General features: G+C 47.2%; 1 protein-coding gene across 7 annotated transcripts in view; it reads right to left on the bottom strand.

Moving 5' to 3' along the window:
* Nucleotides 1–8599: 8599 nt before the first annotated feature.
* LOC140419331 (uncharacterized) overlaps nt 8600–23071 on the bottom strand; it is a 66647-nt gene continuing 52175 nt past the window's right edge. For 2 of the 7 annotated variants that reach the window (XM_072503182.1, XM_072503184.1), the window contains exon 2: nt 8600–10225. In XM_072503182.1, the coding sequence (XP_072359283.1) occupies nt 8744–10225 (1482 nt within the window). In that variant the 3' untranslated portion in view covers nt 8600–8743. Of the gene's footprint in view, nt 10226–12559; nt 13548–13588; nt 14173–14207; nt 14404–14598; nt 14735–16465; nt 16779–23071 lie in introns of those variants that run through there. The other 5 variants (XM_072503183.1, XM_072503181.1, XM_072503180.1 and 2 more) reach the window with 5 other exon arrangements.

Consider the following 23071-nt stretch of genomic DNA (forward strand, 5'->3'; position numbering starts at 1 on the left):
CATTGGTTTTATTGTCAGTCTGCAGACAGGAGCTGGAGAACTGAACCCAGGCAGAGGAGAGGGAGGGAGAAAACTGGGAGTGGAGGAAAGAAATGGTGCAGATTGTGAGATGGGTTTGGATTTCAGCCCAGGGAGGAGGGAGAGTGTGTGGGATGGGGATTTACAGCTTTGGAGGAACAACAGAGGAAAAAATGTTCCACAGAAACTAGAATTGCCTGTTCAGAATTTCTATCCTGGACTGACAGTGATGGCTTTTGTAGACTCCTTTTACAGGGGGTTAGAATTGGAGAATTTACACACAACAAACTGAATCCAAGCGGAAGAGACAAAAGGACATCTCCACAATAAGAATCATGAAGCAACAATTGGACATTTAGCCCCGTGAGCCTGTTCCACCATTTAATAATATCATGGCTGATCTGATAGTGACCTCAAATCTGCATCTCACCTACACCTGATAACCTGTCGATAACCATGGAGAAACAGTGGAAATGTGGGTACTGTGGGATGGGATTCAATTACCAGCCTGAATTAGAAACTCATTGACGTATTCACACTGGGGAAAGGCCATTCACCTGCTCCATGTGTGGGAAGGGATTCACTCGATATCACACCTCATCACACACCAGCATGTTCACACAGGTAAAAGGCCATTCACCTGTCTGGATTGTGGGAAAGAATGTCATACTTTGTCAAACCTCCAGACTCACCATCAGGTCCACTCTGACCAGAGACTATTTAAATGTGCTGACTGTGAAAAGAACTTTGAAAGCAGAAATAATTTACTGTTACACCAACGCACTCACCTGCTCCATGTGTGGGAAAGGATTCACTCAGCCATCGAGCCTCCAGACACACCAACGTGTTCACACTGATCAGAGAACATTTAATTGTTCTGAGTGTGAGAAGAGCTTTAAAAGTAAAAATTATTTTACACTCACAGAGGAGATGACATACACCTGCTCCGTGTGTGGGAAGAGATTCACTTGTGGATCGAACCTCCAGACACACCAATTTGTTCACACTGATCAGAGACCTTTTAATTGTTCTGAATGTGAGAAAACATTTAAAAGTAAAAGGGATCTTCTGAAATACCAATGCATTCACACTTGGGAGAGGCCATTCACCTGTTCCGATTGTGGGAAGGGATTCACCCGATTAGCCCACCTTCCGAGACACCATCGAGTTCACACTGGGGAGAGACCGTTCTCCTGCCGTCTGTGTAGGCAGCAATTAATTGATTCATCCGACCTTCTGATACACCAGTGGGTTCACACTGGACAGAGACCGTACACTTGCCCCGTGTGTGACAAGAAATTCACTCAGTCATCCCACCTGACTACACACCAACTTATTCATATTGATCAGAGACCTTTCAAATGCTCTGATTGCGAGAAGGGATTTAAAAGTAAATGGAATTTGCTGAAGCACCAGCGAGTTCACAGTGGGGAGAGGCCGTACACCTGCTGTGTGTGTGGGAGGGGATTCGCTCAGTCAAACAACCTGCTGCGACACCAGCAAGTTCACAGGCGACAGCAGGGGATGGATTCTGCTGTTATTGCTGCTGTTAATGACATCCAGGATTGAATGATGTCTCGATGCCTGTTTCCAGTGGGGCTTCACAGTTTTCTGGTACAACAATTGTATGTATGGTTGACATTGAGGGAGAAAGCCGTGGACAGCAGGAAGATATCAGTGGACTGGTCACATTACAAATGGAATTCAATCTTTAAAAACATTTTCCAATTAAGCGGCAATTTAGCGTGGCCAATCCACCTACCCTGCACATCTTTTAACTTGGGGTGAGACCCACGCAGACATGGGGAGAATGTGCAAACTCCACATGGACAGTGACCCAGGGCCAGCATCAAACCTGGGACCTCAGCGCCATGAGACAGCAGTGCTAACCACTGCGCCACCCTGCCACCCCGGAATTCAATTTAATAATAATCTTTATTATTTTCATAAGTAGGCTTACATTAACACTGCAATGAGGTGACTGTGAAAATCCCTTAGTCGCCACATTCCGGCGCCTGTTCAGGTACACGGAGAGTTCAGAATGTTCAATTCACCAAAAAAGCATGTCTTTCAGGAATTGTGGCAGGAAACCGGAGCACCCGGAGGAAACCCAGGCAGGCATGGAGAGAATGTGCAGACTCCGCACAGACCAGTGACCGAAGCTGGGAATCGAACCTGGGACCCTGGCACTGCGAACAGTGTTAACCTCTGTGCTACAAACAGTGAGAGATAATGAATTTCAGAGGGAAAACAAGACAAGGAAATGAACTATTAGTCGGATGATACTGAGAACGTAGAGCAAAGAGAGGCATTGGAGTCCCTATCCACAGGTAGCTGGATAGATCGATCAGGCAGCCAAGAATCCTTTCTTGGATGAGGCCTGGAATATAAGAGCAAGGAGATTATGCGAGAAGCGTTCTGGTAATTGCATTCATAGATCATAGAATTTACAGTGCAGAAGGAGGCCATTCGGCCCATCATGTCTGCACCGGCTCTTTGAAAGAGCACCCTACCCAATCCCACACCTCCACCCTATCCCCACAACCCAGCAATCCGACCCAACACTAAAGGCAATTTTGGACATTAAGGGCAATTTTAGCATGACCAATCCACCTAACCTGCACATCTTTGGACTGTGGGAGGAAACCGGAGCACCCGGAGGAAACCCACGTACACACGGGGAGAACGTGCAGACTCCGCACAGACAGTGAACCAAGCCGGGACCCTGGGACCCAGGAGCTGTGAAGCAATTGTGCTAACCACCATGCTACCGTGCTGCCGTGCATTAATGAACTATAAGTCATTATTCATTAATTAGTATAAACCTGAAGTCAATTTGATCATTTATATAATTACAGTCAGTGTTCTGCTGATCAAATCGTGAGGATAAAGTTGAAGCTGAATGACAAGCGATTGTAACAGTGAAAAAGTCTTAATTCTTCAGTAAGTTAAAATCCGAACTGTTTAGGTAATAAGAATGAAGAAAATCATTTCAGTTAATTCCTGATAAAAATAACATGACTTCAGGCAAATGGAACGAGCTGATTGTTGAGTGGCTGATGAATCTTTATTTATTTTAACCTTAAGTTTATTGTTGCTTCAGTCAGTTAATAATGGAATAAATAAAGGCAATGACAGGGCATCCCAGTCCTGTGGAGGGCACATCCTGGTCACTGCATTCATCAATTATAAAGTGAGACGATTCATTAATTATCACAAAACTGAAATCAATCTGATCATCGTTCACAGAATCGTGGTCCATTCATCAAATCCAGGGGATAAAGATGAAGTTGACATTGTAAGAGTAAAGATGTCTGAATTTCTCAGTCAATTAATCATTTGAGAGGTTTAGATATTAACAATTAACAAAAACGGATGGTGCGATGGCACACTGGTTAGCACTGCTGCCTGAAGGCGCTGAAGACCTGGTTTCGATCCTGGCCCCGGATCGCTGTCCGTGTGGAGATTGCACATTCTCCCTGTGTCTGTGTGTCTTACCCGCACACCTAAAGATGCGCAGGGTAGGTGAATTGGGCACGCTAAATTATCCCTTAATTGGAAAAATAAGAATTGGGAACTTTACATTTATTTTAACAAAACAATTATCAAAAACATTTCAGTTAATTCTTGATAAAAGGTGACTTCAGCTCAATGGAAGAAGCTGATTGGTGAACATAAGAACTAGGAGCAGGAGTAGGCCATCTGGCCCCTCGAGCCTGCTCCGCCATTCAATGAGATCATGGCTGATCTTTTGTGGACTCAGCTCCATTTTCCGACCCGAACACCATAACCCTTAATCCCTTTATTCTTCAAAAAACTATCTATCTTTATCTTAAAAACATTTAATGAAGGAGCCTCTACTGCTTCACTGGGCAAGGAATTCCATAGATTCACAACCCTTTGGGTGAAGAAGTTCCTCCTAAACTCAGTCCTAAATCTACTTCCCCTTATTTTGAGGCTATGCCCCCTAGTTCTGCTTTCACCCGCCAGTGGAAACAACCTGCCCGCATCTATCCTATCTATTCCCTTCATAATCTTATATGTTTCTATAAGATCCCCCCTCATCCTTCTAAATTCCAACGAGTACAGTCCCAGTCTACTCAACCTCTCCTCGTAATCCAACCCCTTCAGCTCTGGGATTAACCTAGTGAATCTCCTCTGCACACCCTCCAGTGCCAGTACGTCCTTTTTCAAGTAAGGAGACCAAAACTGAACACAAAACTCCAGGTGTGGCCTCACTAACACCTTATACAATTGCAGCAGAACCTCCCTAGTCTTAAACTCCATCCCTCTAGCAATGAAGGACAAAATTCCATTTGCCTTCTTAATCACCTGTTGCACCTGAAAACCAACTTTTTGCGACTCATGCACTAGCACATCCAGGTCTCTCTGCACAGCAGCATGTTTTAATATTGAGAAGCTGATGAATCTTTATTTATTTTAATCTTAAGTTTATTTTGCTTAAGTCAACGAATCAAATAACTAAAGGCCTGGCCGGGGATTCCAGTCCTGCTCCACGTGGGAAAACCAGGAAACTTCTCATGTGCAGAACAATCACAAGTGCAGAAAGTGACATCAGCTGGAGCAGCAAGAAGCAAAGGGCAGTGGGAGAGAGGTATGTTTGTGATTGGTGGAGTATTTCCAGTGGGACTCTAGATTTCCCAAGACACGATTCCATGCTTCTTGAGTTCTCTTATCAATGCTTTAAAATTTAACATGGGGACAGGATTAAGTCATTTGCGGTCCTCTTTTTGACAGTAAGAAAGAAAGCTGCAGACTTTTATTATTAATTCATGGGATGTGGGCTTCACTGGTTAGGCCAGCATTTATTGCCCATCCCTCGATACCCTTCAGAACGTGGCTGGGAGTTTCCTTCTTGAACCGCTGCAATTCTTCAGGTGTAGGTACACCCACTGTGCTATTAGGGAGAGTTCCAGGAATTTCTCCCAGCGACAGCGAAGGAACGGTGATATATTTCCCAGTCAGGGTGGTGCGTAACTTGGAGGGGAGCCACCAGGTGGTGAGATTCCCAGTGATCTGCTGCTCTTGGCCTTCTAGATGGTCATGGGTTTGGAAGGTGCTGACTAAGGAACATTAGTGAGTTACTGCAGTGCATCTTGTAGATGGTACACACGGCTGCCACTGTTCGTCAATGATGGATGGTTTGAATATTTGTGGAAGGGGGAGCAATCAAGCGGACTGCTTTGTCCTGGATGGTGTTGAGCTTCGAGTGTTGTTGGAGCTGCACTCATCCAGGCAAGTGGAGAGCATTCCATTACACTCCTGACTTGTGCATTGCAGATGGTGGACAGTCTTTGGTGGGGGGGGGGGGGGGGGGGTCAGGAGATGAGTTACCCTTCATAGGATTCCTAGTTTTTGACCTCCCCTGGTAGCCGCAGTATTAATGTGGCTCGTCCAGTTCCGCTTTTGATCAATGGCACCCCCCAGGATGTTGATTGTGGGGGATTCAGCGATGGTAATGTCATTAAATGTCACGGGGCGATGGTTAGATCCTCTCTTGGAGGAGATGGTCATTGCCTGACACTTGTGTGGCACGAATGTAACTTGCCACTTATCAGACCAAGCCTGGATATTGTCCAGGCCTTGCTGCATTTGTACATGGACTGCTTCATTATCCGAGGCGTTGCGAATGATTCTGAACATTGTGCAGTCATCCACAAACCTCCCCACTTCTGACCTTATGATGAAGGCAGGTCATTGATGAAGCAGCTGAAGATGTTTGGGCCGAGGACACTACCCTGAGGAACTCCTGCAGTGATGTCCTGGAACTGATGGTTGGCCTCCAACCACCACAACCATCTTCCTTTGTGCCAGGTACGACTCCAACCAACAGAGAATTTTCACCGATTTCCATTGACTCCAGAATAGCTGGGACTCCTTGATGCCATACTCGGTCAAGTGCTGCCTTGATCTCAAGGGCAGACAGTCTCACCTCACCTCTGGCATTCAGCGCTTTTGTGCATGTTTGAACCAAGGCTGTAATGACTGCAGGAAGACATCAATAGACTGATCAGCGGGCCAGAAAACTGAGGTCAATCCAGAGAAACGCAGGGTAAGAAATACATTGGGGGAGGAAAAACACGACAAAGGGAAAGAATATGAATGGTATGATAGTGAGATGTAGAGGGACAGAGGGGCGTAAGAGTGCATGGCCACAGATCCCTGAAGGTGACAGGAGAGGTAGATACGGTGATAGTAAAGGCAGAGAGGATACTTTGTTATTCACGGAGACATAGAGTACTGGAGCAGGGAATATTCCCAGCAATTTCTATTGGAGGAAAGACCTGAAACCCCTCTCTCCACAGATGCTGCCAGAGCTGCTGAGTATTTCCAGCATTTTCTGCTTTTATTATAGGATCAGGGAGGTTATACTGGAGCTGTCTAAAACACTAGTTAAACCACAGCTGCATTACTGAGTACAGTTCTGGTCACATTACAGGAAGGATGTGTTCATACCAGAGAGGATGCAGAGGAGATTGACGAGGATGTTGACACAAATGGAGAATTTTAACAATGAGGAAAGATTGGAGAGGCCAAGATGGTTTTCTGTGGAACAGAGAACACTGAGGAGAGATTAACTGAGGTGTTTAACATTATGAGGGGCCCGGATAGAATGGATAAGAAGGATCTATTTCATTAACAGATCAATGACCAAGAGGTTTAGATTTAAAGTAATTAGCAGAGGGTTGGGAGTGGAAGGGGGAAATCATTTCAGTGGCAGGAGTCTAGAACTCGCTTTCTGATAGGGTCATAGAAGCAGAAATCCCAATCACTTTAAAATAAATGTCTTGGATATCCAATTGAAGGACTGGGCATACAGGACATAAGAACATAAGAACTAGGAGCAGGAGTAGGCCATCTGGCCCCTCGAGCCTGCTCCACCATTCAATGAGATCATGGCTGATCTTTTGTGGACTCAGCTCCACTTTCCGACCCGAACACCATAACCCTGAATCCCTTTATTCTTCAAAAAACTATCTATCTTTATCTTAAAAACATTTAATAAAGGAGCCTCTACTGCTTCACTGGGCAAGGAATTCCATAGATTCACAACCCTTTGGGTGAAGAAATTCCTCCTAAACTCAGTCCTAAATCTACTTCCCCTTATTTTGAGGCTATGCCCCCTAGTTCTGCTTTCACCCGCCAGTGGAAACAACCTGCCCGCATCTATCCTATCTATTCCCTTCATAATCTTATATGTTTCTATAAGATCCCCCCTCATCCTTCTAAATTCCAACGAGTAACAATCGACTGAGATCTGCAAAATGGGATTAAGCTGAATATCTCCACTGCAGCCAGTACTCACACGATGGGCCAAATGGCCTCTCTCTTTACCAGAACTTTTGAGGTTTTTACTCTGATAGTTGGAGTTTGTTTCTGATGATAATAGCCTCAAAGGGACTGGAGTGTAACATTCTAGATATTGGTGAAATAAATCAGCTGTTTTAAACACGTTGTAGATTTTTGTCTTTCCCGCCTGAGTGTTTAACATCACCTGGCTGGAGCTCAGAAAGGACAATCTCACCTCATAGAATCAGAGAATTTACAGTGCAGGAGGAGGCCATTCGGCCCATCAAGTCAGTACCAGCTCTTGGAAAGAGCATCCTACTTAAGCCCACACCTCCACCCTACCCCCATAACCCAGTAAACCCCACCTAATCTTTTGGACACGAAGGGCAATTTAGCATAGCCAATCCACCTAACCTGCACATCTTTGGAGTGTGGGAGGAAACCGGAGCACACGGAGGAAACCCACGCAGACACGGGTAGAACGTGCACACTCTGCACAGACAGTGACCCAAGCCAGAAATCGAACCCGGGTCCCTGGCGCTGTGAAGCAACAGTGCTACCCACTGTGCTACCGTGCCGCCCTTGCATCCAAGCTCCCGGATTGTCTGTCTTTCTCTCTGGGTAAGATTCTGTTTGTCTCTTGTATTTCACTGTGACAGGACAGAGACCTGATTGAAGGGAGTTCATGGGAAGGAAACATGGGAGTTCTGGGAAAGATGGGCAAGGATTTGGGAGGTGACAACATGTTCAAAGAGTTTGGAGAGGAGATGGAGGTTGAAGATGGGGCAGTAATTTGTCAGGATGGCAGGGTCAAGGGTTTGTTTTATGGAGGGGCGATGATGGCAGATTTGAAGGAGAGCGGGACAGTACCTGAAGAGAGAGAAATGTTGACAATATCCTTGGACACAGGGTAGTTGGCTGATCAGTAGCTCAGTGGGAATAAGGTCAATGGAGCAGGAGCTGGGTCTCATGGACAAGATGAGCTCTGAGAGGGCAGGAGGGGAGATGGGAGAGAAACTAGAGAACGATGTGGGTTCAGGGATCGGGATAGGATGAAATTTAGAGACAGTTTGGTCCGGTGGGCTCGTGGAAGGGAGGGAAGCAGCAGAGGCAGCTGATCGGATTTACTCAATCTCAATCACAAAGAAGCTCCACAAGCTCCTCACACTTCTTGTTGGAGGTGAGGATGGAAGAGACAGGGGAGAGCGAGAGTACTTCAAAAGGAACAAATTTGTATCAGAGATATTTAAAAGTTTCAACACACTGCGCATTTAACAAAAATCTAATTTATTTGACTTTTAGCTACAATATTAGCCCCTGTAAATGGGCTGGAGTTTGTTATCAGCAGAAAGAGACCCAAATGAACATTGTTCAGTCCTGAATGTGAGTTAACAGCAAAATCCATTCACTGTGGTTACTTGTGGCCTCGTTGATGCTGCTGCAGGTTGGATGACTGAGCGAATCCCTTCCCACACTTGGAGCAGGTGAATGGTCTCTCCCCAGTGTGAATCCGCTGGTGCCTCCGCAGGTCATATGATCGAGTGAATCTCTTCCCACACTGAGCGCAGGCAAATGGCCTCTCCCCAGTGTGAATTCGCTGGTGCTTCTGCAGGTTGGATGACTGAGTGAATCCCTTCCCACACTCTGAGCAGGTGAACGGTCTCTCATCAGTGTGAACTCGCTGGTGCCTCTGCAGGTCGGATGAGTGAGTGAATCCCTTCCCACACTTGATGCAGGCAAATGGCCTCTCCACTGTATGAATTCGCTGATGTACGGTGAGCTGAGATGATCGTCTGAACCCAGTCCCGCAGTGAGAGCACCTGAACGGTCTCTCGTCAGTGTGAACACGTTGATGGTACATCAGATTCCTAGAACGTTTATAGCAATTCCCGCAGTCTGGACATTGAAACGGTCTCTCATCAGTGTGAACTTGCTGGTGTGCGGACAGAATGGATGAGTGAGTGAATCCCTTCCCACACTTGGAGCAGGTGAACGGCCTCTCCCCAGTGTGAACTCGCTGGTGACTCAGCAGGGAGGATGAATCACTGAATCCCTTCCCGCACTTGGAGCAGGTGAATGGTCTCTCCCCAGTGTGAACTCGCTGGTGCTTCTGCAGGTTGGATGACAGAGTGAATCCCTTCCCACACTCTGAACAGGTGAACGGCCTCTCCCCAGTGTGAACTCGCTGGTGACTCAGCAGGTGGGATGACCGAGTGAATCCCTTCCCACACTTGGAGCAAGTGAATGGTCTCTCCCCAGTGTGAACACGCTCGTGTCTTAGCAGGTGGGATGACCGATTGAATCCCTTCCCACACTTGGAGCAGGTGAATAGCCTCTCCCCACTGTGAACTTGCTGGTGTGTGGACAGAGTGGACGACTGAGTGAATCCCTTCCCACACTTGGAGCAGGTGAACGGCCTCTCCCCAGTGTGAACTCGCTGGTGTCTCAGCAGGTTGGATGTATCACTGAATCCCTTCCCACACATGGAGCAGATGAATGGTCTCTGCCCAGTGTGAATTCGCTGGTGTGTGGACAGGCTGGATGACTGAGTGAATCTCTTCCCACACTTGGAGCAGGTGAATGGTCTCTCCCCAGTGTGACTGCGTCGATGAATTTCCAGCTTGGATGGGGAAGTGAATCCTTTCCCACAGTCCACACATTTCCACGGTTCCTCCTCCGTGTGACTGCATTTGTGGCTTGTGAGGCCCGATGATTGACTGAATCCTCGTCCACACACACAACACGTGTCTGGTTTCTCCCCACTGTGAATGATGCTTTTTCCTTCCATGTTCAAAATCCAATGATATTCAGGATATGATAAATTGAGGACTCTGTCAGATTCTGATCTGATGTTTGGTTTGAGTTTCCGGACCTTCAAGACTCCCCTTCGAACACCCTGTGACACGGATTGAAAACAGAAAATAGGGATGAGTGAGAACCCATAAAAACACAAAGGCAGGTTGTGAAATTAAGCTGAATGAATCTGGTCATTTGTGGAGCCAACACTGGGAAAAAGTGACCATGAAAACTGCTGGATTGTCATAAAAACCCAACTGGCCTCTTTGGGAGGAGAGAGAAAGAGGTGAAGAGGGATTGTGTATCTCTACAAGACATAATAGAGAGGAGTTGGCAAAGCAAATTCGATCTTGAGCTTCATAAACAGTAATATTGATTCAGAAACAGTAATATTGATTCAGAAACAGGGAAGCCAGGCCTCCGGTGACACAGTGATTAGCACTGCTGCCTCACAGTGCCAGGGACCCGGGTACAATTCCGGCCTTGGCAATTGTGTGTGTGGAGCTTGCACTTTCTCCCAGTGTCTGCGTGGGTTTCCACGCGGTGCTCAGGTTTCCTCCCACAGTCTGAAGAATGGCAAGTTAGGTGGATTGGCTTTGATAAATACCGGTTAGTGTCCAGGAATGTGCAGGTTAGGTGGGGCTATGGGTTTACAGGGACAGGGTGGGGGTGTGGGCCTAGGCAGGGTGACCTTTCAGAGAGTCGCAGACTTGATGGGCCAAATGGCCTCCTTCTGCACTGTCGGAACTCTATGGTTCTAATTCTATTCTATGAATCTTTATAAAGCTCTGGTCACCACTCTTCAGGAAGAATGTGAAAATTCTTGGAGAAGGTGCAGAGGAGATTTACCAGAATGGTTCCAGCAAAGGAGGTTATGGGGAGATTTGATTCAGGTACACAAGATTATGCCAGATTTCCATTGGGTGGACAAAAAAACTCTGTTTCCATTCACTGGTCGTACAAGCAGTCTGGACACAGATTTAAAGGTTTGGGTAAAACCTGGATTGAACTATCAAAGACCCTGAGGGGTCTTGACAACGTGGATGTGGAGAGGATGTTTCCTCTTGTGGGAGAATTTGGAACAAGGGGGTCACTGTTGCAAAGTGAGGGGTCACCCATTTCAGATGGAGATATGGATTTTTATTCTCTTGAGGGTAGTAGGACAGGGTGTGGCACAGTGGTTAGCACTGCTTCCTCACAGCACCAGGGACCCAGGCTATGACTCATCTTTCATTCCCTCACCTACAGTATAAATATCGCCCACTTTCTCTGTCTTTTAAATGTGAGCTCCTTTCTCTCCCCACTGATGCTGCCAGACCTGCTGAGATTTTCCAGCATTTTCTCTTTTGGTCCCGGGTTCAATTCCGACCCTGGGTGATTGTGGAGTTTACATGTTCTCCCTGTATCTGTGTGGGTTTTCTCCGGGTGATCCGATTTCCTCCCACAAATTCAAAGGTCTGCAGGTTCGGTGGATTGGCCATGCTTAAATGGCCCTTAGTCTCCAACAATGTGCAAGTTGGGTGGGATTATGAGGGTGGAGTGGGGAGCTCTTTCGGAGGGTCGATGCGGATTCGATGGGCTGAATGGGGTCAATCTGCACTGTAGAGATTCTATGACTTTGGAACACTCATCTTTAAAAGGCAGTGGAAGCAGTGTCCTTGGATATTTTTAAGGCAGAGCTGGATAGATTCTTGAAGAGCAAGGAGGTGAAAGGTTATCGGCCGATGGAGCAGCACGGTGGCGCAGTGGTTAGCACTGCTGCCTCATGGCGCCGAGGACCCGGGTCCGATCCCAGCCCCGAGTCACTGTCCAGGTAGAGTTTGCACATTCTCCCCATGTCTGCGTGGGTCTCACCCTCACAACCCAAAGATGTGCCGGGTAGGTAAATTAGCCACAATAAATTGCCTTTTAATTGGGAAAAAGAAAAGAATTGGGTACTCTAAATTTAAGGGAACAAAATTGGAAAATAAAAGAATTAGGTACTCGAAATTCTTTTAAAAAATTAGATCAGCCGCAAACTTATTGAATACCGGAGCAGACCTGAGGAGACGACTCCCAGTTTGTGTGTAAGGAGCAGTCTCGAGGGGGCGCATAATTTTTTCAGTGACTCAAAAATCTTTTTTACTGTCCTAATGAATATACAGAGACGCAGGCATGAATCTCACCAAGACAGACGGTAACATTTGAATTGAGTGAAAGTTTACTGATGACCATGAAACCATTGTCGATTGTTGGTTCACTCATGTCCTTCAGTGAAAGAAATCTCTGTCTGGCCTACATGTGACTCCAGATCCACAGTCAGCTGGCTGACTCTTAAAATGCTCTCTGAGATACACTCGGTTCAATGGCAATTAGGGATGGTCAGTGAATGCTGGCCCAGCCAGCGACACCCACATCCCGTGAATGAACAGAAAAGAAAATCTGCCATCCTTACCTGGTCTGGCCGACATGATTCCGAACCACAGCAATGTGGTTGACTCTTTAAATGTCCTCCGAGATGGCCGAGCAAGCCACTCTGTTTAAGGGATATTAGGGATGGGCAATAAATGTTGGCCCAGCCAGTGACTCCCACAAATGATTAAAATAAAATCCCGGAGACTCCAGTCAGTCAATCCGGGAGAGTTGGCATCCGGTCCAGGCTCGCAGCGCATGCGCCCTACGGCACCTTGTCCTCTGTAAAGATGGCGGCCAGTAACCCGGGCCTGTCACCGCTCAGCTCTCACTCTGTTCGGTGCTGTCTAAGACCGGACCGTTAACATTTTCCTCGGGAGTTGAAGCCTCCACAGGGTATTTATGAAGCCTCCCGGCTCACTCCGCAGCTTCTATCGCTCCCCGGCCACCCACCGGCTCGATTCCTGAAAGTTGCTCGATTGTTTCTTTCCCGCTCCTCACACCATCAGCGACAACCTGAACTGCGTATTCGCCGGTCACAGCCCGAACGGTCACAATGCCGAGGGAGTGATTGGCGGCGGTACCGGACCAATAGGAATTGTGAGGGCGGGCCTGGAGGACCGGACGGGAGCAGCTGGTCCTCCAACCAATGGTAGTGAGTGAGGGGCGGGGCTGGACTGTGAGTGAAGCATGTGCAGTGCGGGTGATGGGCAGACGGGTCCACAATGGGTAAAGGGGGGGATGGCGGGGCGGAGGATCCGGTGGGTGGACGGATTGTTTCCGGAAACCCCGGGAATAAACTGAGCGCATCCCCCCTCCCCCCGTTTACACTGAGCGGGGCCGCAGCTTCCAGATCAATGAAGAGCCGCTTTGTATCAGGTTGGCCATTGGTTCCAGAGGTCTCCAGCGTCACTTCTTTATCAGTGAATCATTGAATGGTTACAATGCAGATTGAGGCCATTCAGCCCGTCCTGTTTGTGCTGGCTCTCTCTGCCAGAGCAAATCAGCTCCTCCCACTTCCATGTCCTTTCACTAACGAGACCAGCAGCAAATATTCCCCATCCCCAGTTACCTGTGGAGAAGATAATGTTTGACCTTCTTGAACCGCTACAGTCTGTGTGGTGAAGCTGCTCCCACAATGCTGGAATTACAGGTTATTCACCTTATTGGTTAGGAATCGAACGGAGTGATCAGGGATCATCCAATTAGTAGGGTCCAAACTGAAGGACCGCCCAAAAGAGCACGAAAACCCCCCCAAGAATAAGAAGAAGAGTTCGCCACATGTTCGTCCTCTCTTGGACCTGGTACCCCGGTCCGGCCATCTCCAATTGCAGCAACACCAGAAGCAAGTCCAAGTTTAACGCTCGCTACCAAACAGATGAGCCCAGCTGAGCAGCAGTTACTCCTTCGGACTCGATAGATCCAGAATCGAACAGCGGCTACTGTTTCTCTGACCTAAACCGGGTGTCCGAAGTTAAGTACAGATTGTCATAGTCGATAGGTGTAGTTAACCAGTAGTGTTTATGTTGCATGACTAATTGTGTGTAAATAAAATAGCCTTGACCTTGAACTAACTAACTGGTGTTTGGCTCTTTGATCGATAGCCGGTTGAACCTTGTGGTGGTATCATTTGATACCTGGCGACGCGAAGCATTAGAATATAGATAACATTGAAAGAAGTTCAAACTCACTGATTGCCATAATTGGAACTGAGCCACAAAAAGGACCGAGTAAAAGAGCAAAAGAAGAAAAGGCAACAATTTGATTGGTCGATTGGCCTCCTTCTGCACTGAAGGAATTCTATGGTTCTGAGACTCCATTTGTCAACAAAATATTCATCAATAATTTGATTTTCTGCAATTTTGATTCGTCGTCTCAGATTGAATCAAGGCATCAGAAACAGGAACAGGAGTCGGTTATTCAGTCCATGTTCTAAACATGCAGGATATTTTGAAGCAAAGAGATTTTCTGAAGCATCAACACCAGGATGTGTAAAGAAATGGGACAGGAGCCTGGGTCTTTGCTGCATCATCAACAGGTCAAGAGTCAAGGATTGCTTCCCGAGATTGGAAGGTAACTCACGTAGTTCCCGCATTCCAAATCAGAGACAGGGAACGACAGGCCCCACAATCACAGGGAAGATGCTTGAGGATCCTCACAGATTCATTTTCTGATCACTGGGGTAGAGAAGGAACCATTAGAGATTCTCAAATGGCTTCTGAAAAACAAGGTCACGTCTTAATAATAACAATAATCTGTATTGTCACAAGTAAGCTTACATTAACACTGCAATGAAGTTACTATGAAAAGCTCCCAGTTGCCACATTCCGGCGCCTGTTCGGGTACACAGAGCGATAACTCAGAATGTCCAAATTACCTAACAGCACGTCTTTCGGGACTTGTGGGAGGAAACCAACGCAGACACGGGGAGAACGTGCAGACTCCAACAGACGGTGACCCAAGCCAGGAATCGAACCTGGGACCCTGACCCTGGACATTGAATTCTCCCGAACAGGCGCTGGGATGTGGCAACTAGGGGCTTTTCACAGTAACTTTATTGCTGTGTTAATGTAAGCCTACGTGTGACAGAGGATTATTATTATAAATAAATCAAATCAAAACTGGCTCGTTGGTCCAGGGGTAAGATTCTCGCTTCAGGGGTTGTGCTCTATGAAAATGTGAGACGTCCCGTGTTCAAATCCCGGTTTTGACCTTTGATGTTGTTTCTTATTGGGGGCAGCATGGTAGCATAGTGGTTAGCACATTTGCTTCACAGCTCAAGTGTCCCATGTTCGATTCCCGGCTTGGGTCACTGTCTGTGCCGGGTCTGCCCGTTCTCCCCGTGTGTGCGTGGGTTTCCTCCGGGTGCTCCGGTTTCCTCCCACAGTCCAAAGATGTGCAGGTCAGGTGGACTGGCCATGCTAAATTGCCCTTAGTGTTGGGTTTGGTTACTGGGTTATAGGGACAGGGTGGAGGTGTGGGCTTGGGTAGGGTGCTCTTGCCAAGAGCCGGTGCAGACCCGATGGACCGAATGGCCTCCTTCTGCACTGTAAATTCTATGATAATCTATGAAACCTGGGTGAGGGTCACATTCAGGAGAAGTTATTAAAATGGAACCACATACAGATAAACTATATCAGGATTTACTGATATTTCCATTTGAATCACTGCTCCTGGCACCTGACACCTCTTAATCCATCACATCAACACTTGGACTAACTGACTGCGCTGAGGTCTGCCTTGGATTAAAAACTCGAGGACTACTTGTCATCACAGAATCCTAGACATTTACAGCACAGAGGAGGCCATTCAGCCCATTGTGGCTGTGTTGGCTGAAAATTCCTTGTGTCGGCTGAAAATTCCTTGTCCAGTCTCATCCCACTTTCCACCTCTTGGTCTGTAGCCTGCAGATCACACAAATTCCATATTGGGGTGTCTTTAATACGATGAGGTTTTCTGTCTCTACCTCCCTTTGAGACAGAGTTCCAGATCCCAACCACCCTGAGTGAAGAAAATCCTCAATTCCCCTCTAATCCTTCCAAGAGATACTTAAATCTCTGCCCCCAGGTTACTGACCTGTCTGTTAATGAAATAGGTCCTTCTGCCGTCTGATCCACTATATCTGGGGCCCTCATAATGTTACACACCTCAATTAAATGTCCACTCAGCCTCCTCTGTTCCACAGAAAACAATCGATCCAATCGTTCCCCTTGTTAAAATTCCCTAATCCTGGAAACATCCAGAAAAACCTCTTCCGTACTCTCTCCAGGAAGAATGTGATTGTACTGGAATGTGGTGACCAGAACTGTACTCAGTGCTCTCGCTGTGATCTAACTAATGTTTTTTAGTTCTAGAATACCCATTCTCTAACCTTCAATGTGATGGAAACTGACAGCTGCAACCTGTCAGCATTTGAAAGATATTTACAAATGATTCGAGAGTTTCTTACAGTTGGGATCTTTCTCTGTTCTGTCCATTCAAGGTGTTTGATAACAGACTTTCTCCTGTGAATATCCAGCTGGAGTTTTGGGCCTTGATGTGTTTCCTTGTTCATCTTGTTGCCTCTAAACATTGAATCTTGTGGTTTCAGACACCAGAGAATCAAACTCCCAGCAACAGATTGTCTTTTACTGACTTTCTTAACAGCTCTGCAATAATACAGGCCTAGTCATTCCTTACATAGTTCTGGTCCTCAGTGAAATACTTAAATGATGAGCTTTAGATGTTCTTCATATATTCCACAGGAAACTAAGGCCCTGTCTCTACCTCCCTTTCAGACAGAGTTCCCCCTGCCCGCCAGAGAATAAGGGAGTGAATCTGAACCGTGTCCCCGGGAAAGGAGCACCTTCGGGACCAGCCATCTGCCTTTCCATCGGGGACCGGAACCGATGGGGACCTCGCCGCAAACCACCCATCAAGGAAGCCCCCAAAGCTGGCCTCCCTTTCAAATCGGCCCAGGGGGAGGTATATGAAGCCCATCTCCACTCATTAACGCCAATCGCAGCTGGAAATCGGAGTGGGAAATCATTAACCAGTGGCTCTGTGCGGGAAATCATTAACCACTGGCTCTGTGTGGGAAATCATTAAACCAGTGGTTCTGTGTGGGAAATCATTAACCAGTGGCTCTGTGTGGGAAATCATTAAACCAGTGGCTCTGTGTGCGGCAAATCATTAACCTGTGGCTCTATGGGCGGCAAATCATTAACCAGTGTCTCTGTGTGCAGCAAATCATTAACCAGTGGTTCGGTGTGCAGCAAATCATTAACCAGTGGCTCTGTGTGCAGCAAATCATTAACCAGTGGTTCTGTGTGCGGGAAATCATTAACCAGTGGCTCTGTGCAGCAAATCATTAACCAGTGGCTCTTTGTGCGGCAAATCATTAACCAGTGGTTCTGTGTGCAGCAAATCATTAACCAGTCGTTCTGTGTGCAGGAAATCATTAACCAGTGGCTCTGTGTGCAGCAAATCATTAACCAGTGGTTCTGTGTGCGGGAAATCATTAACCAGTGGCTCTGTGCAGCAAATCATTAACCAGTGGCTCTTGTGCGGCAAATCATTAACCAGTGGCTCTGTGTGCAGCAAATCATTAACCAGTGGTTCTGTGTGCAGGAAATCATTAACCAGTGGCTCTGTGTGCGGGAAATCATTAACCAGTGGCTGTGTGTGCAACAAATCATTAACCAGTGGCTCTGTGTGCGGGAAATCATTAACCAGTGGTTCTGTGCGGAAATAATTAACCAGTGGCTCTGTGTGCGGCAAATCATTAACCAGTGGTTCTGTGTGCAGGAAATCATTAACCAGTGGCTCTGTGTGCGGGAAATCATTAACCAGTGGGTCTGTGTGCGGCAAATCATTAACCAGTGGTTCTGTGTGCGGGAAATCATTAACCAGTGGCTCTGTGCAGCAAATCATTAACCAGTGGCTCTTTGTGCGGGAAATCATTAACCAGTGGCTCTGTTTGCAGCAAATCATTAACCAGTGGTTCTGTGTGCAGGAAATCATTAATCAGTGGCTCTGTGTGTGGCAAATCATGAACCAGTGGTTCTGTGTGCAGGAAATCATTAACCAGTGGCTCTGTGTGCGGGAAATCATTAACCAGTGGCTGTGTGCGGGAAATCATTAACCAGTGGTTCTGTGCGGGAAATCATTAACCAGTGGCTCTTTGTGCGGCAAGTCATTAACCAGTGGCTCTGTGTGCAGCAAATCATTAACCAGTGGTTCTGTGTGCAGGAAATCATTAACCAGTGGCTCTGTGTGCAGCAAATCATTAACCAGTGGTTCTGTGTGCGGGAAATCATTAACCAGTGGCTCGGTGCAGCAAATCATTAACCAGTGGCTCTTGTGCGGCAAATCATTAACCAGTGGCTCTGTGTGCAGCAAATCATTAGCCAGTGGTTCTGTGTGCAGGAAATCATTAACCAGTGGCTCTGTGTGCGGGAAATCATTAACCAGTGGCTGTGTGCAACAAATCATTAACCAGTGGCTCTGTGTGCGGGAAATCATTAACCAGTGGTTCTGTGCGGAAATAATTAACCAGTGGCTCTGTGTGCGGCAAATCATTAACCAGTGGTTCTGTGTGCAGGAAATCATTAACCAGTGGCTCTGTGTGCGGGAAATCATTAACCAGTGGGTCTGTGTGCGGCAAATCATTAACCAGTGGTTCTGTGTGCGGGAAATCATTAACCAGTGGCTCTGTGCAGCAAATCATTAACCAGTGGCTCTTTGTGCGGGAAATCATTAACCAGTGGCTCTGTTTGCAGCAAATCATTAACCAGTGGTTCTGTGTGCAGGAAATCATTAACCAGTGGCTCTGTGTGCGGGAAATCATTAACCAGTTGCTGTGCGTGCAGGAAATCATTAACCAGTGGCTCTGTGTGCGGGAAATCATTAACCAGTGGTTCTGTGCGGAAATAATTAACCAGTGGCTCTGTGTGTGGCAAATCATGAACCAGTGGTTCTGTGTGCAGGAAATCATTAACCAGTGGCTCTGTGTGCGGGAAATCATTAACCAGTGGCTGTGTGCGGGAAATCATTAACCAGTGGTTCTGTGCGGGAAATCATTAACCAGTGGCTCTGTGTGCGGCAAATCATTAAACAGTGGCTCTGTGTGCGGGAAATTATTAACCAGTGGCTCGGTGTGGGAAGTCATTAACCAGTGGCTCTGTGTGTGGGAAATCATTAACCAGTGGCTCTGTGTGTGGGAAATCATTAACCAGTGGCTGTGTGTGCGGTAAATCATTAACCAGTGGCTCTGTGGGGGAAGTCATTAACCAGTGGCTCTGTGTGTGGGAAATCATTAACCAGTGGCTCTGTGTGTGGGAAATCATTAACCAGTGGCTGTGTGTGCGGGAAATCATTAAACAGTGGCTCTGTGCGGCAAATCATTAACCAGTGGCTCTGTGTGCGGCAAATCATTAACCAGCGGCTCTGTGTGCGTGAAATCGTTAACCAGTGGCTGTGTGTGGGCAATCATTAATCAGTGGCTGTGTGTGGGAAATCATTAACCAGTGGCTCTGTGTGCGGGAAATCATTAACCAGTGGTTGTGTGGGAAATCATTAACCAGTGGCTCTGTGCGGCAAATCATTAACCAGTGGCTCTCTGTGTGGCAAATCATTAACCAGTGGCTCTGTGTGCAGCAAATCGTTAACCAGTGGTTCTGTGTGTGGCAAATCATTAACCAGTGGCTCTGTGTGCAGCAAATCATTAACCAATGGCTCTGTGTGCGGCATATCATTAAACAGTGGCTGTGTGTGCGGGAAATCATTAACCAGTGGCTGTGTGTGGGAAATCATTAACCAGTGGCTGTGTGTGGGAAATCATTAACCAGTGGCTCTGTGTGCGGGAAATAATTAACCAGTGGTTGCGTGGGATATCATTAACCAGTGGCTCTGTGCGGCAAATCATTAACCAGTGGTTCTGTGTGGTAAATCATTAACCAGTGGCTCTTTGTGCGGCAAATCATTAACCAGTGGCTCTGTGTGCAGCGAATCATTAACCAGTGGTTCTGTGTGCAGGAAATCATTAACCAGTGGCTCTGTGTGCAGCAAATCATTAACCAGTGGCTCTGTGTGCGGGAAATCATTAACCAGTGGTTCTGTGCGGGAAATCATTAACCACTGGTTCTGTGTGGTAAATCATTAACCAGTGGCTCTTTGTGCGGCAAATCATTAACCAGTGGCTCTGTGTGCGGGAAATCATGAACCAGTGGTTCTGTGTGCAGGAAATCATTAACCAGTGGCTCTGTGTGCAGCGAATCATTAACCAGTGGTTCTGTGTGCAGGAAATCATTAACCAGTGGCTCTGTGTGCAGCAAATCATTAACCAGTGGCTCTGTGTGCGGGAAATCATGAACCAGTGGTTCTGTGCGGGAAATCATTAACCAGTGGCTCTGTGTGCAGCAAATCATTAAACAGTGGCTCTGTGTGCGGGAAATCATTAACCAGTGGCTGTGTGTGGGAAATCATTAACCAGTGGCTCTGTGTGCGGGAAATCATTAACCAGTGGTTGTGTGGGAAATCATTAACCAGTGGCTGTGTGTGGGAAATCATTAACCAGTGGCTCTGTGTGCGGAAAATCATTAACCAGTGGCTCTGTGTGCGGGAAATCATTAACCAGTGGCTGTGTGTGGGAAATCATTAACCAGTGGTTCTGTGTGCGAGAAATCATTAACCAGTGGTTCTGTGCGGGAAATCATTAACCAGTGGCTGTGTGTGCAGCAAATCATTAACCAGTGGCTCTGTGTGCGGGAAATCATTAACCAGTGGCTGTGTGGGAAATTATTAACCAGTGGCTCGGTGTGGGAAGTCATTAACCAGTGGCTCTGTGTTTGGGAAATCATTAACCAGTGGCTCTGTGTGTGGGAAATCATTAACCAGTGGCTGTGTGTGCGGGAAATCATTAACCAGTGGCTCTGTGGGGGAAGTCATTAACCAGTGGCTCTGTGTGTGGGAAATCATTAACCAGTGGCTCTGTGTGTGGGAAATCATTAACCAGTGGCTGTGTGTGCGGGAAATCATTAACCAGTGAACCAAGTTAATTTTCAGAGAACCACTTTCACTTGGAATTATTTTTCCATGGAAGTGGCTGATCAGCCATGATCGTATTGTAGAGCAGAGCACACTCAATGGGCTGAATGGCCTGCTTCTTTCCTATGTACCTGTCCTGGGAGTGTTGGGGACAGTGTAGAGGGGGCTTTTCTTTGTATCGAACCCCGTGCTGTATTTGTCCTGGGAGTGTTTGATGGGGACAGTGTAGAGGGAGCTTTACTCTGTATCTAACCCCGTGCTGTACCTGTCGTGGGAGTGTTTGATGGGGACAGTGTAGAGGGAGCTTTACTCTGTATCTAACCCCGTGCTGTACCTGTCCTGGGAGTGTGATGGGGACAGTGCGGAGGGAGGGAGCTTTACTCTGTATCTAACCCCGTGCTGTACCTGTCCTGGGAGTGTTTGATGGAGACAGTGTAGAGGGAGCTTTACTCTGTATCTAACCCCGTGCTGTACCTGTCGTGGGAGTGTTTGATGGGGACAGTGTAGAGGGAGCTTTACTCTGTATCTAACCCCGTGCTGTACCTGTCCTGGGAGTGTTTGATGGGGACAGTGTTGAGGGAGCTTCACTCTGTATCTAGCCCCGTGCTGTACCTGTCCTGGGGGTGTTTGATGGGGACAGTGTAGAGGGAGCTTTACTCTGTATGTAACCCCGTGCTGTACCTGTCCTGGGAGTGCTTGATGGGGACAGTGTAGAGGGAGCTTTACTCTGTATCTAACCCCGTGCTGTACCTGTCCTGGGAGTGTTTGATGGGGACAGTGTAGAAGGATGGAGCTTTACTCCCTGTCTAGCACGCTGCTCTGTGTAGATCAATGTGGGTCACACTCCAGCTTTTCACACTTTGAACCGGTGTTTTCTCTTTCTGCACCTGTGTTATCCATGTCAAGTGTTTAAATATTGAGGAGGAACAATGTTTATGTTGAAACCCGATCGAGCCCCTCGTCCGGAACCTGAGCCACAGGCTACAGCTGGTGTGTAACCTGTAACCAGATCCCAGCAGCATTAAAACAAGCTGACAACCGACAGTAGCTCCTTGTATAGCGAAAGCTGCTCCCGGACTGTCAGCAGAAACAGGACCGAAGAAGACCCTCAAGCTCTTTGCCATAAATATGAAGCTAATGAGGTAATCACGATTTTCAGTCAAATATATTCAACCCCTCCCATCTCTCTCTGTACCCCGAAGCCCGACCTTGCATAGAAATTTGGGAAGGACACAAAGGCGTTTGTGGGAGCGAGGTGAAGCAACAAGAGGGGATGATAATGGGGGGGGGTGGAAGGTAGTGGAGAGGATTTGAGAGGGAAGGTGGACAAGGCTGCGTCATGGGGACGGCTGCGGGGTGGGCGGGGGGATTAAGGAGAGGATCCATTCCAGAGGAGGGGGGTCCTAGAGGCCTCGGGGAACATAGAACATTACAGCGCAGTACAGGCCCTTCGGCCCTCGATGTTGCGCCGACCTGTGAAACCACTCTAAAACCCATCTACACTATTCCCTTATCGTCCATATGTCTATCCAATGACCATTTGAATGCCCTTAGTGTTGGCGAGTCCACTACTGTTACAGGCAGGGCATTCCACTATTCTCATTCCTTACTATTCTCTGAGTAAAGAACCTACCTCTGACATCTGTCTTATATCTATCTCCCCTCAATTTAAAGCTATGTCCCCTCGTGCTAGACATCACCATCCGAGGAAAAAGCCTCTCACTGTCCACCCGATGCAATCCTCTGATCCTCTTGTATGCCTCAATTAAGTCACCTCTTAACCTTCTTCTCTCTAACAAAAGCAGCCTCAAATCCCTCAGCCTTTCCTCATAAGATCTTCCCTCCATACCAGGCAACATTCTGTTAAATCTCCTCTGCACCCTTTCCAATGCTTCCACATCCTTCCTATAATGCGGCGACCAGAATTGCACACAATACTCCAAATGCGGCCGCACCAGAGTGCTGTACAGCTGCAACATGATCTCATGGCTCCGAAACTCAATCCATCAACCAATAAAAGCTAACACAC

This window comes from Scyliorhinus torazame, chromosome 5, assembly GCF_047496885.1.
Source record: "Scyliorhinus torazame isolate Kashiwa2021f chromosome 5, sScyTor2.1, whole genome shotgun sequence".
Classification (NCBI taxonomy): domain Eukaryota; kingdom Metazoa; phylum Chordata; class Chondrichthyes; order Carcharhiniformes; family Scyliorhinidae; genus Scyliorhinus; species Scyliorhinus torazame.